This window comes from Myiozetetes cayanensis, unplaced genomic scaffold (genome assembly GCF_022539395.1).
Source record: "Myiozetetes cayanensis isolate MyiCay16 unplaced genomic scaffold, myiCay2020 scf44, whole genome shotgun sequence".
Classification (NCBI taxonomy): domain Eukaryota; kingdom Metazoa; phylum Chordata; class Aves; order Passeriformes; family Tyrannidae; genus Myiozetetes; species Myiozetetes cayanensis.
Window position 1 is genome coordinate 341,643 of NW_026087676.1, and position 14,739 is coordinate 356,381.

General features: G+C 53.8%; 1 protein-coding gene across 1 annotated transcript in view; it reads left to right on the forward strand.

The window, feature by feature from the left end:
• Window positions 1–14,739, forward strand: part of MLLT6 (MLLT6, PHD finger containing) — a 36,672-nt gene continuing 21,933 nt past the window's right edge. The window contains 7 exon segments of the mRNA XM_050330781.1: window positions 1–130; window positions 3,531–3,610; window positions 8,083–8,137; window positions 9,049–9,158; window positions 9,627–9,730; window positions 10,522–10,615; window positions 11,237–11,344. Coding sequence (XP_050186738.1) covers window positions 22–130; window positions 3,531–3,610; window positions 8,083–8,137; window positions 9,049–9,158; window positions 9,627–9,730; window positions 10,522–10,615; window positions 11,237–11,344 — 660 coding nt within the window. The 5' untranslated portion in view covers window positions 1–21.

Genomic DNA, 14,739 nt, shown 5'->3' on the forward strand with positions numbered 1-14,739 from the left:
GAAGGAAACCCTCATGGAAGTATGAAGGAGATGGTGGGAGGCTGCTGTGTCTGTTCTGATGAGCGGGGCTGGGCGGAGAACCCGCTGGTGTACTGCGACGGGCACGGCTGCAATGTGGCGGTGCACCAAGGTAAGCGCCGGGCACCGACACCCCCCTCCCCGCATCCCCGCGCCCCCAAACCCCCGGGCACCGCCACCGCCAACCCTCCCCCAAAAAAACCAAAAAATAACAACAAACACCCCGAGGAGGCCGGGGATTGGGGGAGCTGCGCGGGGAGGGGGGCTTTGTTTTATCCCTATTGTTCCGAATAACGGTGTCGCCGCGGGGCTGGAGCGGCGCGGGAGCCGCGGGGAGCGCGGGGGCAGCGGCGGAGCCCCCGGGGTGCGGGATGCGCCTCCAGGGTTTGGGGGTCGTTATTGGGGAGGGGATGGGGGGTGCTTTGCCGCTGCCCGACCCACCCCGGTGGCCCCCGCGGGGGTTGAGGAGGGAGGGGGGGGACAGCATCGCAGACGCCCCCCTTGGTGCGGGGCCGTGCGGGGATGGCCCCGGGTAACCCCCGGGGGTGGCGGCGGGGCCCGGAGCTGCTCCTGCAAGGGCAGGGAGGGAGGGAGGGAGGAAGGCAGCCGTCCTCCTCCTCCTCCTCCTCGCAGCGCGACACGGGCTATTTTGCATTTTAAATGACTTGAGCACGCCCCTAACACACGGTATCGGGCCGGAAAGTTTGTCCTCGGGTGTCTGAACAAAAAAAATACGAATTAAAATAGGTATTTGCGTTCCGTTCCAAGCCGGCAGAAAGGCGCGGTGATTATCCTGCTTGGTTTGTTTGGAATAACACGAAGGTTTCTGGGCTCATCTGGCCTGTCTGTTTTCCCATCTATTATTATCCCATCCATCTACCAGCACATCTCCAGCCTCTTCCTGCACGCTCTCCAGCCATTCCCGATGCTCCCTCCTGGTTCTGGCTGCTCGTGGGTCCTGCTCTGTCCCTGAATCCTGCCTTTCCCTGTCCCTGGATCCTGCCTGTCCCTGTCCCCTGGTCCTGCTCTGCCTCTTCCCACTGTCAGTGCAGGGGCTGGAGCAGGACCTTCCTTTTGCTTCCCGTGTTTTTGGTGTGTCCGTGCTCAGGGCTGCAGTGAGAAGTCACAGCCAGGTGACTGAAGGGGAGATAAACGAGGCAGTGAAGCTCACAGGGGGTTCCCTTCGTCCAGAGGTGTCGTTGTCATGGAATCACGGGATGGTTTGGGTTGGAAGGGACCTTGGAGATCACCCAGTGCCACCCCCTGCCATGGGCAGGGACACCTTCCACCAGCTCAGGTTGCTCCAAGCCCAGTCCAACCTGGCCTTGGACACTTCCAGGGATGGGGCTTCTCTGGGCAACCTGTGCCAGGGCCTCACCACCCTCACAGGGAGGAGTTTATTCCCAGTATCTACTCAAAATCTACCCTCTTCTTATTTAAAGTCCTCAGGATCCCTCTGAGTGACCTGGCAGGACAAGAGGCTCTCCAAAAGGACATCAGTTTTCATTTTGCTGGTGTAGTTCTGCCATTCTTCCCATAACTCATCAAACCCTAGGGAATGGGTTTCTCCACCCCTCTCTCTCTTTTTTTTTTTTTTATAGGGAGATAAAGGCCTTTGGCATCCTTACACCCATTCCCAAAAATATAAACACTTGTGCGTGCCGGCAGGAACAGCTCCCCAAGGGTCAGGAACAGTTTCAAAGATCCAAGAACAGTTTCAGAGGGGCAGGAATAGTCTGGGAGAGACTGTTTTGTGTAGTCAGCGCACGGTTTGTGCTCAGCTTGTGTGTGTAGGAAGCACAACAGTCTATTTAGGTCTGGTAAGAGTCCTTCAGGATGTAATAATTCATAAGCGTGGAGCAGTTGTGTGATGGATGTTCTCAACCCTCTTTTTGAGCCTGCTCAGAGCCTGGCAGTGGCGTGGTGTTTTGGTAGGCTTTTATTTCTTAAATAGAAACAAGCCACTGTAAGGAATCCTCTGGCTCGTGTGGTGTCATTCCGTGCAGTCACACACGGGTTTTGGTGTCCCTTTGTACAGGCTGAACATCCACAGACCCAGAGTTCCCTTTTGAGATGATTGTACAGCTCAAGAAAGAACCCTGTAGTTTTGTTTTGTTTTGTTTTGTTTTGTTTTTTAAACCTGTAGCTACACATTGGGGCTGGTTCTTAAAGATATCTCTGTGCTGATGCTTAAAGATCTTTCCAGTGAAAAAAGTCAAAATGTGAACAGAACCACCTGATGGGAAATGGAGGCTCGAATAAGGTAGTGAGGAACATTTACAAATTGCATTTTCAACTCGTGTTCTGCGTTTTTTTCCTCCCCCTCCTTGTTTTCTTCCTCTTTGAAGCAGAATCTTTCCAGTAAAAAAAAAAAAAAAAAGAACAAAACATTAACAAAACCATCTGATGGGAAATGGAGACTCTAACAGGGTAGTTAAGAACATTTACAAAATTGTATTTTCAGCTCATGTTCTGCGTTTTTCCCTTGTTTTCCCCCCCTTTGAAGCGGCGGGCACAGAAGCTCGTGCTGGCTCCAGCTGAGTGCTTGCTTTTGGCCCTGAGCCACTGCTAAAGATGGACCCAAGCAGGCTCCTCTGTCAGTGCTTTCATGTAGCTTCTATTTTCCTGTGCCTTGGCAGCTCCTTCCATTTAACTCCACGGTTCCATTTGTCTCCCCGGGGCTGCTGTGGGATAATGGACATCAGGGAGGTGGAGGGAACCCCGGGCTGCTGTGGGATAATGGACATTAGGGAGGTGGAGGGAACCCCGGGCTGCTGTGGGATAATGGACATTAGGGAGGTGGAGGGACCTGCTGCAGGGTCGGGGCTGGGGCAGCCCTCAGGGACCATCCCAGCGTTGCCTCCAGCAGGGGAGTTGCAGATGCTTTTTGCCCAACCCAGTTCCAAGAGTCAGGGGCGACTGGGATTCCCTTCCAACCGCCGGGGCTTGTGCTTGAAGGAATAAGGAAGAGGTAATTTGTTCTTTGCTTGGAGGTGGAATAAGGAAGAGAGGATTTGTTCCTCCCTGGGAGACTCCCAAACCCTCCCCTGAGAGGCTCATCCTCTGCCTTTGCTCTGTGGCTTTAAACCCACCTGTGTGGTGGCCAAAAGCCCTTTTAGGGGTCAAAAACTGCTTCTTTTGGGGACTCACAAAGAGCTGTTCTTGGATGCTTAGAGGGGGATTAGAGGGTGGGAAGTCTTCAAGCAGGCAGAGATGGGAGCTGGTTTTAAAGCTGCAGCTTGCAGAGAGAGACTCTGAAAGCACCAGGAGTGATGTAGAAAGCAAGAGGGGCTGGATAAACCCAGCAGTTCTGTTGGGGTATCAGCTGGAGACTTGTATTTACACAGAACCTGTTCCCAGCAGGAGTTGTAGAAACCATGAACACGCAACCTTCTGCTAGGGCAGGTTGCTCCAAGCCCTGCAAACTTTTGTACACACCTGAGAAATGAAAGAGTCGATTTAAAGATGGTCTAATGAAGTCTTTTTGGTTTTTTTTTTTTTTTTGTCCCCAGCTTGTTATGGAATTGTCCAGGTCCCCACCGGCCCCTGGTTCTGTCGGAAATGTGAATCCCAAGAAAGAGCCGCCCGGGTGGTGAGTACAAAAGTGTCGAGATCTTCGAGTCTGGAGACCTCAGCCTTCCAAAAACAACTCGTGGCATTCTTCTCAAGGAGGGGGGGGCTTCTTCTGCTCAGGCTCCTCGGGAAGTTTTGGAGAGGAGGGAGGTTGGCACCACCTGAGATCATGTGCTGGCAGAGTGTGCTGGACTGGCTTTCAGGTCTCACTGGCAGAACCATGGAATGGTTTGGGTTGGAAGGGACCTTAAAGCCCATCCAGTGCTCTTTGGGATCATCACTAGGTGATGATCATCCCCTGCAGCAACAGCCTCCTGCAGAAAGTCTCCTGAGTTGTAAAACAGCAGAGAAAAAGACAACAGGGGGGTGGGCGAGGGTCTGTTTGTGTCTCAGTAGCAGTTTAACAGCAAAGAGCACTTTACAAATGTTCCTCATTAATTCTGGCATTTCCCGGTGAGGCAGGAGGGTGGAAGCAATCAGGCCAGGCCTTGGCTGTGTGGCCAAGTTATTTGTGCAGTAAACAAGGCTGGGGGTTTATGGCACATCAACTTCCCTGCCAGAGCTCCCCCACGTGAGCCCTTATCAGATTCAGCTGCACCAACCGGCTGCTGAGGCCCGGGCTGAGGATCTGGAAGGTGGCAGTTGTGCCATGGATGCTGCTTTTCCTGCCCTAAATCATGGCAGGGTTTGAGTTGGAGGGGACCTTAAACTCACCCAGTTCCACCCCCTGCCATAGGCAGGGATGCCACTCACTATCCCACGTCGCTCCGAGCCCCATCCAAGCCGGCCTTGAACACTTCCAGGGCCGGGGCAGCCACAGCTGCCAAAATCTGGGATAAATCTGGGATAGCTTCTCCCCTTCGCTTCCTGGAAGTTGGGTTTGAATTAAACTTTGGCTTCCCTTAAGCACAGGCAGCCTCAGCCAGCACAAAGGAGGTTCATTGCTGGCGGCGCTGCCTCCTGAGCCGGCTCAGGAGTTGAGATCGCTCACCCGGGAAGGTGCCAGGGGTGACCTCTGGCTCCCTGGGTCCAGCTCACAACCTGTCCAGCCCAGCTGAACTCTGCTTGCCACCCTCCCAAAGCTTAATCTGGTTGGCAGATGGGCGAAGAACTTGGCAGAGATGAGTGGAGGGTGGGAATTAGGGATCCACGCTCCCCACGCCGCGTTAACCCCTTCCCTCGGCGCAAACACCTCTGCCCGCTGGGAGATGCTGCTTTTATGTGCTCTGCAGTAAAGATCAAACGTGTCTGGGGGCGGTTTTTACATCCTGCAGATACTCTCACGGCAGGGGAAGGAATTTGGGTCCCGTGGGCCTCCTTGCCCCGTGCACAGAGAAGCTCTTCAGCTCGGTAGAGTCCTCCTCACCTGTGCTCCTGGTAGCTTGGTTTTTCAAACTGCCTCCAGGGTATCAGGAAAGCAACATCCCCTGCAGGTGGCTCCTGATTTTAACCACCCCACTCCACGAGTGGGACCTCTCGGACAGGCCGTGGTGGGTCTCAGTGCTGCCATTCAGCCCCTGTGCCTCTAATGACTGAGCAGGGATAATCTTCCTCCCCAGGCAGGGCTGGGGGTGGTTTCCTATCTAAATCCCTCACCTTTTCAGCTCAGCACCAGCAGTCATAGCAACAGACACGCAGATGGGTAAATACTTAAAAAGAACGGGGTCCTTTGATGTAGGAGCAGAGTGAGCAGAGTGAGGGAAGTGAGTCAGGTCGTGTGAGATCTGTGCATGGCTCTGCTGCTGGCAGCAGGAGCCCAGGGAGGCTCCTGGCTCTTTGGGGCTGGCAAAGTTGGGGCTGTCCAGCCTCATGGGAAGAGAAAGATGTGTGGAGACCTCACAGCACCTTCCAGTGTCCAAAGGGAATGTGAAGAGTGGAGTGCCTGAGGAAACACCTGAAGAAGGAAGCCAGAGAGGGGCTTTCATCAGGAACTGGAGTGACAGGATGAGGAGGAATGGGATCAAGCTGAAAGAGGGGAAATTTAGCTGAGATATATGGAAGAAATTCTTCCCTAGGAGGGTGGGCAGGCCCTGGCACAGGTTGCCCAGAGAAGCTGTGGCTGCCCCAGCCCTGGAAGTGTCCAAGGCCAGGTTGGACAGGGCTTGGATCAACCTGGAACAGTGGGAGGTGTCCCTGCCCATGGCAGGGGGTGGCACTGAGTGGGCTTTAATGTCCCCCTTCAACCCAAACCACTCTGTGATTCTACAACACCTTGAGTTTGGGCTCTGAGCAGGGGGTGACTCTTCCCCTGCCCTGGGGTTTCCCTGCTCCTCCCTGCCTGGTGTCCTCCAGCCCTCCAAAGGCACTCTGAGCCTGCAGACACTGCCCTGAGGACTCTGAGGCAGAGACGCTGCTTTTTGAGCACAAACCACACCAAAACCAGCGGCAGGATGAGCTGATGTTTGTGTTTCTTTCATAATGACTGTGTGGCCAACTCCTTTGAAAAACAACAGTGTTTTTCTTCACACATCTGCCTTCAGAGAAGGTTCTTCAGGCAGTTTACAGGCTCTGACCATAACAAATGCATTTCATTAGCTAAATATTGATAGTTTTGCTTTCAGAAGGAGATATGGAGGCAGGGAGGGTATTGCAATGCTTAGGGTGTGCTTTAAAACGTGGTTTTGATTTCTGTACCACTCATTTCTGTGTCTCATTCAGATTCTATTCAAAAGATGGGCTCCATCCCCTTTTTAGCTGTCAGGAGCCCTAAATTCCAGGTAGGGCTTTCACTTGGAAGATCCCAGACAAGCCCCCCAGGGGGTCAGGAGCTTTAAAACCATCCCCATCACAACCTGCTTTTAAATCAACCAAGCTCTGCTTTTCTCTCCAGGGAGCTGGAATAAAACCCCCCGGGGGCTTCCCGTGCCCCGTGCAGGTGGAATGAGAGGCAGAGGTGCCCTAAATCCCTGCTCCTGCCCGCTCCTCGGGTCCCGGGAGGATGCTGGGGATGGTGTTGTGCTCCCGGGGAGCGCTGGAAAGCCCATCCACTTTGTAATCCAATCGTCTGGGAAGCCCCGGGAGCCGGGATGGCCGCAGGGCTCTCATGTGAGGATCATGTGAAGGCTTTAGCTGTCATTTCGAGGCAGGGCTGTTAAAAGTCCTGTGTGGGGCCGATGGAGCTGTTAACCCCTCTTGTTACAATCAGAGCCCCGCTAATCGCGTGGTGGGAGAGCGGCTTTGATCTGAGGGTGGAGGGAGAGCGGAGGGGCCTTTTCAAGTGCAAATTTCTTATTACAGTGTCTCAGTTCACTCCCTTCTTGTTCTCTCTTGGCTCTGCCGGCTTTTCCATAATAATTGTGGGAGCCTGGACCTAACCAGGAGCAGCGAGAAACATCTCCCCTGTGCCCGTCTCTCTCCATTCTAAACTTGTCGAGCTGCAGGGAAAGCGAGATGGGTTTGGTCCCCTCATCACCTGTTTAACACTTGCACATCCCTGGGAGTGTCCCAGGCCAGGTTGGACAGGGCTTGGAGAAACCTGGGCTGGTGGAAGGTGTCCCTGCCCATGGCAGGGGGTGGCACTGGGTGGGCTTTGAGGACCCTTCCAACCCAACCCACCCCGTGATTCTGTGACCAGTTACTGCTCAGTACATTGGTGGGTTTTGGCAGGTGGATCCCCTGCCCTGTTACACTCACTGGACCAAAGCAGTGACAGCCCCAAGTCCAACACCTCGCTCTAGCACCAGACACCTCATTTCAGAACTTTCAGAGGAAGCACAGAATTTTTCACAGAAAAGCAGGTTTTGTTTTGGTTTGGTACTTCAGCAAGTCAGCTGCTTCTCTTAGGGAAGGGAGAGGTTTGAGCCTCGCAGGTTTTGGGGCCTTTCTTAAAAGCCAAAGAAGACAAAAAGCACAGGGAGATTTCCCCTGAGTGATGCTGAGAGAAGGCAGTGTCTGTTTGGGGGCAGCTCAGCCTGGGAGGAGCTCTCAGGGCTGGGAGTGTGTTCACCCAAATGTGAAAGCACACCCCAAAATTACCCTCCCCTCCACACCTCAGCCTTTTGGGGTTTGGGGGGGTCACAGGGTACCCTCTCCCCAGTCCTGCCATGACCCCCCAGCAAAAATGCCACGACAGCCTCACCCACCTGTCATGAGACTGGAAAAAACCATCACGAGAGGAGGAGAGAAGGAAGGAAGGAAAGAGGCAAAGATAGATAATGGCTTCTTTTTATTTGCCTTCTGCTCTCTGAGTCACGACTTTCAGTTTTGCTCCCCAACCGCAGAGCCCAAAACTTGTTCTAAAAAGCCCTGGTGGAGTCAAGGTTGTCTTCAGGCCTCTCACTCTTGGGCTGAGGCTTTAAATACCTCAGCCAGGGCGATGCTGAGCTGTGTCAGGGCATCTCTTTGCACCCAAACCACGCTCAGCCCTTCTCCCACTTCCCCTCTTTGAAAGCAGCCTCATGGTTCACGAGCGTGCTGTAAATGAATCATCTCTTTTTCTGCCCCTCTGCCCCTCAGAGTTTGCTTCATCTGTCGTTTCTGCTTCATTTCCAGAGGTGTGAGCTGTGTCCCCACAAAGATGGAGCCCTGAAACGCACCGACAACGGGGGTGAGTAGCTCTGCAGGGAGCTGGGATGTCCCCTATTTGGAGAGTGCCAAGTCCGGGATATTTTGTAGAAGCATCTTCTGGAGCTGGTTGTAAATGCCAAGAGCCTTAAAGCAACAGCACAAGTGCTGTGTTGGGGGGTTGTTTTACAATAATATAACACCTTCTTCCTAGTGTGTTATAACGTGGTGTGGCCAGGTGTGTCACAGACTGGCCCAAGGACTGTTACAGCACTGACACTGTCCAGTCATCCAGCCCAAGGACTGACAGTGCTGGGTGATCCCATGATCCTGGAGTTTGCTTCCCCCAGCCCAGGTGAATCCATCCTAATTCTCTCCAAATCCTCCCAGTGCAGAACCCACGCTGGTTTGGATCAGCCCCCAGACGCTCCTGACCTTCAGACTGTCTCATTCCTGCCCTGACCAGATGGAATTTCAACTTCCAAGTGCGATTTGGTGGATTTAGATTCTAATCTAACTTGGCTGGCTGAAAAGCCGCCTCCTTTCCCCTTGATAAGAGCCCATAAAGGGAGCTTTGTTTTCAGGGCACTGTCCAACCTGTCCCTTCAGCATCATTTGCTGCTTGGATGCTTTCCCTGGGCTGGGTTTTGTCCCTCACTCCGGGCCCTCAAGTCCTGAGGGGGTGCTTTTAAGAACAACCAGTGCTGCACTTGTCTTTTCCCAGAGAAATCTCTGCTTGCCTAGTTAATCTGGAGGTGGTATCTTGTCTGTCTTTCCCCCACAGAGGATTTGATTCCTAACCAAGTTACAACAAGCACATTTCAGATCTAACGTCTCCCTTCGACCGGCTGCAATCCAACACTCCCTTCCTCCTCTCCTCTCCCTCCCTGTCTGGGCTGGAGGCTCTTTTGGGGTGCCCTGTGTGACTCTCCAGTGTCTCCTTTGCTTCCCCAGGCTGGGCCCACGTGGTGTGTGCCCTGTACATCCCGGAGGTGCAGTTTGCCAACGTGCTCACCATGGAGCCCATCGTCCTCCAGTACGTCCCCCACGACCGCTTCAACAAGGTGAGAACCCTCCCCACCTCGGCTTTTTTGGGGGGCCTGGCCAGGTTGTTTGAGTTTCCAGGTGCTCAGATTCCTTTTGAAAACGTCTGACAGGGCAAATCCCTGGGTTTGCAAGCCACTCTGTGTCTCTCTTCCCCAAATCCCTGCAGCTCGAGGAGCGATCGAGCGGCTTGAGCCGTGGAGTTGGGTGTTGGTTCCTCCACGTTTTGACTGGACACAGTTGTTTCCTGGGGGGAAAAGGAAGGGATTTTGTGTGTTTTTCTGAGAAATAACCCAGAGCTCTCACAGCAGGGAGACAGCCTGCTCTAGTGGAAGGTGTCCCTGCCCATGGCAGAGGACAGAGGTGACCTGTAAGGACCCTCCCAGCCCAAACCGTGATTCCATGAGATGTCTGGACACAGTTATGAGCTCCTGGAGGCTTTGTCTCCTGGTTAACAGCACTTCTATTATTTTTTTTTTTTTCCCCAGACCTGCTACATCTGTGAGGAGCAGGGCAGGGAGAGCAAAGCTGCCTCTGGAGCCTGCATGGCCTGCAACCGCCACGGCTGCCGGCAGGCATTCCATGTCACCTGGTGAGTCCCCAGGCATTCCATGTCACCTGGTGAGTCCCCCCAGGCATTCCATGTCACCTGGTGAGTCCCCCAGGCATTCCATGTCACCTGCTGAATCCCCTTGGGAACAGCCCCAGCTGCTGCTTTGGCTGCCCTGGTTTGAGGCCACACCACCTGGGTGCTTGTGGGGACTTGGGTTCCTCACCCTGGGGTCATTTTGGGCCAGAGGTTTCTCCTCCTTGCTCAGCTGGGCAGGGGAAGTTCTCCAAGGAAGGCTGAGGTTTCTCCAGGGAGCTTTCCCTGCTGAGAGCAAGGTTGGGGATTTCCCTCAGACTGTGTGGAATCCAAGAAGAGAAGGGATGAGTCACAACCTGGGAATGTTCCTTCCCCAGCAGAGCACATGCAGGAGTATCCTGTCGTCTCCATGGTGTGATTTTAAAGGTTGATACCCCCAAATACCCCCAGAGCCTGAAAACAACATTCCCCATCAGCAGAACAGGGAGATTCCCTGCTTTACATGGATTCCTGGCTCCTGAGATGTCTTTGTTGGAATTATTACTGATCTCCCAGGCCCCCCTTCAAAAAAAAAAAAACCAAAACTTGCAAGAGAAACTGTGACAGAAAAATACTGGCAGTTTCAAAGATCTTCATGTGAATTAAAACAGGCTGAATGTTTTTTTTCCCCCCCCTCTCTGGCCAAGCAGAACAGGGAACTTCCAGAGCCTGCCCTGGGTATCCTGAATTATTCTTTGCCCTTTGGTGGTGTGGCTGTCCAGTTCTCTTTATCCTCCTGCTGATTGCCTGTGTTTCAGTGCACAGATGGCTGGGCTCCTGTGTGAAGAGGAAGTCCTAGAAGTCGACAATGTCAAATATTGTGGGTACTGCAAGTACCACTTCAATAAAATGGTGAGTTTCTTCCTCTCTGCAATGGAATTTCATTTTTGTGGGTTTTTTTTTTATGTCACATAAAAGGCATTGGCTCCATCTTAGGTTGGGTCTGTGCTCAGAGCAGTGAGAAATGCCAAGAAAACACAAGCAAGGCTGCAGCCAGCTTCCCTTTTCAGCCATTCACTCCGAGTTACTCCATAATTGAGATTAATTAATGTGTTTGCATTTCTGGAGCATCCTTAAAGCCATTTTCCAAACTAGGGGGTGAATTATTTGAGTTCTTCCCAGCTGTTTTGGCTTCCCTGACCTGCTCTGTGTCCCGAGGAAAGAGAGCAGCCGTGGTGTTGGATGCTCCAGGGAATCAGGGGTATAGCTCAGGCACCCTCAGCACGAGGGGGACACAGAACAACCAGAGCTTCTCCCTCAGGACAGAGCCAGCCCAGAAAGATGTGGAGTCATTCACGTTCTGAGGGATATTTAGGGCAAAGGATTTCTCCCGTTAATCACAGCGTGACGAGGGAAGACAGGAACCCATTTACCGTAACTTTGCTGATTGAAACAGTGAACTCTGGGCTCCATAACACTGTTTCCTCTCTCTTTTTGTCCCCTCCACCTCCCCTCCTGGCCCACTTCCCTCAGAAGACCTCACGGCACTCTGGAAGCAGCTCCTTCATCGCCGGAAGGAGGAGTCGCTCCGCATCCCCTGCCCAGGAGAAGCACGTGTCCCACCACGACAGGCCAAAGAAGGTGAGATCCACGTGGGATCTGCCCACCCAGGGAGGCACAGCCACGGGGGGAACAAGGGGGAGAGGGGTTTGAAAGGCAGAGCCCGAGGTCGTTGTCCTCAGGTCCCACGGTCTTCAGTTTTAAAGGACAAAAAAATGCTGATTAGTGCCCAGCAGGTTCACTGTAGGCAAGAACAGTAATTAGTGTAAACCAGGGGGTATTTTGTTAGTCAGATTAAGCAGCCACAGGGTTCAAGTCTACCTGTGAAAATGAAGTTTATCTTCATTAAACAATTATTTAGAGGAACATCGCGTGCCAGGGGCGAGAGTTATTTAACTCTGCTGGTTAAGGTGTGCTCCTCAAGGCTGCTGCAGGGTTACAGGGCATGTTAACAGCACACCAAGGTTCATAATTAACCAACTGGCTCACGTGACAAATGCTCACATTTCAAGGAAGAGCAGCAGGGAATGTGCAAGGCAGAACCCCGGCAGGTTCCGACAGGGGCTGTACCAAAAGAAACGAGGAGGCCACAGGCTCGTGTGTGGTTGTTCTTTGTAACAATAAATAGCCCTGAAAGGCAGGGCATGTGGGGCGTTTTTTGAGGGTTCAGGTTCTAAGGCAGGTGGCAGCAGAATAAAGAACCTTTCCTGCCCCTTGCTGGGTGCAAATTTTGCAATGTGAAGAACCCACCACACCGTGGATCTAAACCTCCCTTGTCCTGTCACTCCATGCTGTTGTCCAGAGTTCCTTTCCAGCTCTCTTGGAGCCCCTTTAGCTACTGGAAGGTGCTATAAGCTCCCCCAAAGCTTTCTCTTTTACCAGACACCCTCTGGTTATGTTCTGCTCTAGTCAAAAGCCAACTTTCCCTTGTACAAACACAGCTGATGACGCCCCTGCAAATCGCAGCAGGAATCTTTTCATTCTGCCTGTTTGCTCTTTTTTTGGTTTGTTTTTGTCCTGTTGCACTGGGCATCCACAGCATGTAAATCATCTGGAGTGGGGATGACAGTGACCCACATCCAAAAGCAGCTCCGTGGCTCTCTGGTGGGTTCTGTGGTCTAGGCCTGATGGAACTCAGCCCAGCCTGCAGAGGCCAAGGGCATCCAAGGCTTCCAAAGGCAGTGTGGCCATCAGTTAACGGGAGTGACACCCTCCTGGCGTGCCCAGCTGAGAGCCCATAAATTCTGTGGGCAGGAAAGACAGCTCTGTCTTTATTTACAGAGGTTATCCCACAACATCCAGCTTGAAACGCTGCCCGCCACGTCCACGAGGAGCTGGGAGACGTGCCCAGCCCGTACCTGATACTTGGGCAAACAAGGAAACCTCAACCCCAAAGTGGTGCTGACACAGAGTCAGGAAATATCCTGCCCACCAGGGCACGGGGAGTGTTTGCTCCTGCTGTGTGTTCAGCTGCTGGCAGCAGAGGAAGAGGAGGAGGAGGGAGGGAGGAAGAGCATCTGTGCCACGGCCGGGGAACGCTTGGCACAAGGTGCTGGGCTGTACTGGAACGTGCTATTTTTATCCAGCAAGCTTAGAGAGGAGGGGGGAAAAGGGCAGGATCAGGGTGATTGATGGGGGTTTGGAAGGCTCAGCTGGAATTAGCACTGACAGAGCGGGCTCGGCCAAGGCTGGGGCTACGCCGGGGTTTGCTGTGTTTGCACAGTCACGTGCCTGGCAGGTACAGCAGGGGCTGCTCCCAGATTTGGTTGGAAAGCAGGTCAGCGCCAGGGGGAGAGCGAAAACAGGAGGAATATGGGGTTATTTATAGGCTCCCAGGGGCTCTGGCCACTATTGTTAGCTCTGGGTTCCTCCCAAACGTGCGGGGACTCCGTCTCGCTGCTGCCTCCCTGCTCCCCCTCCAGAGGCTTTGGAGGCAGCAGATCCTGGTGGAGGCCCCTTCCAGGGCTGGGATTGCTTTGGCACAGCATCACCGAGTGCTAAATCAGCTCCTTCCACTCGGGGAGGGGGAGTGGGCACGGAAAGGGGCCGAGGGGGCGGGCGAGGTGAGGAAGGTGCCCTCAGCTTCCAGGGGTGTCCGGGAGTTTACAGGTCTGGGAGCAGCTTTGCAGTGCAGGAGGAAGGTCTGGAGTGTGCAGCAGGAAGGTCTGGGAGTGTGGCAGTGCAGGGACAGACCTCTGGGAGGGTACCCAGAGCAGGGGCCGAGCCAGTCCTTCCCCCCCGGGCCGGGAGTACGTGACCAGCCGTGCATGATCTAATCGCACGTGTTCCCCTGGAACTGGGAGTGCTCCTGGAGCGCAGCAGCTTCTCCTTGAGCCTGTCCAGCTGTGCAGCTGCCTGGGCACGTCCTCCTGGAGCTGGAGGGGGTGCCAGGAGCCGGTCACTCCTCGGTGAGCAGAGCACAGTGAGTGCAGCCTCACCTGGGCTGCAGGTGCTCCGTCCGCTCAGACTTTACAGAGGAGAACTCGGAGTTAATGACTGAGGGGCTCAGCAGCGTTTGGGATTTGGGCTCCTAAGCCCTGCTGTAATTCCAGGGTTTGTGAAGAGTCTTGTTCTCAGCAGAACAAGGGACAATTGTGACACGGGGCTGCACGTCAGCCTCACATCCCCCGCCTCTTGCAGCGTTTCCCGAGCGTTTCCTTCTGTGCTGGCCCGAAAGTGGAAAAGCTCCAGCCTTTGGGTTTTACTCAGGCCTTATTTCCTTTATTTCCTTGGGGCTGGTATTGCAGTGTGTGTGTGTCTGTGTCTGTGCTCTGCCCTGTGGGAGCCTTTGCAGGGTTGGTTTGTTTAAAAAAAGAAAGACTTAAAAAAAAAAAAAAAAAAAGAAGAAGAGAAACAATAGTTAAATACCAGGCGAAATGGGGGGGATGACGCACGGGCCGTGAATGAAGCACAGATGTTCTGTCACCTATTTTGTCTGCCTGGAAAAGTTGCCACACGCTGTGGAGTGAAATCTGTCACTCCAGGAGCAGGCAGGAGCACGGGCACTTCTGCATTTCCTGGTGTGTCCCCCAGGGAGGGAGACAGTTGTCCGGTGTTATTCCTAGGGAACACCTGGAACCCGTGAGTAAAATCAACCAGCTTGTGATTGGGATATGGAACATTGCAGGGAGATGAACAGTCCCTGTCCCTCTGTCCCGTGCTGCCTTCCTCCTCACTGCTGCTGCCATGGCTGCAGCCCAGAGCCAGGCCTCCTCCTCCTCCTCCTCCTCCTCCTCCGGGTGTGGGAGTTCAGAGAGCCTGGGAAAGAGGGAGGGGAGGGAGCAGAGCCCACTTGGCTCTTCCCAGCTCTTCCCTCCCTCCTTCCCTCTGCCCAATCTCCTTTTAATGATCCAACCGCCGGTGTCCAGCAGATGAGAAGAGGGGGCTCGGGGAAGGGGAGCCGGAGGTGGAGGAGCCGCTCCCGGCCCCTTTTGGCAGCGGGAGATCCCGCTGGGATCCTCCTGCTGCTCCAGGGG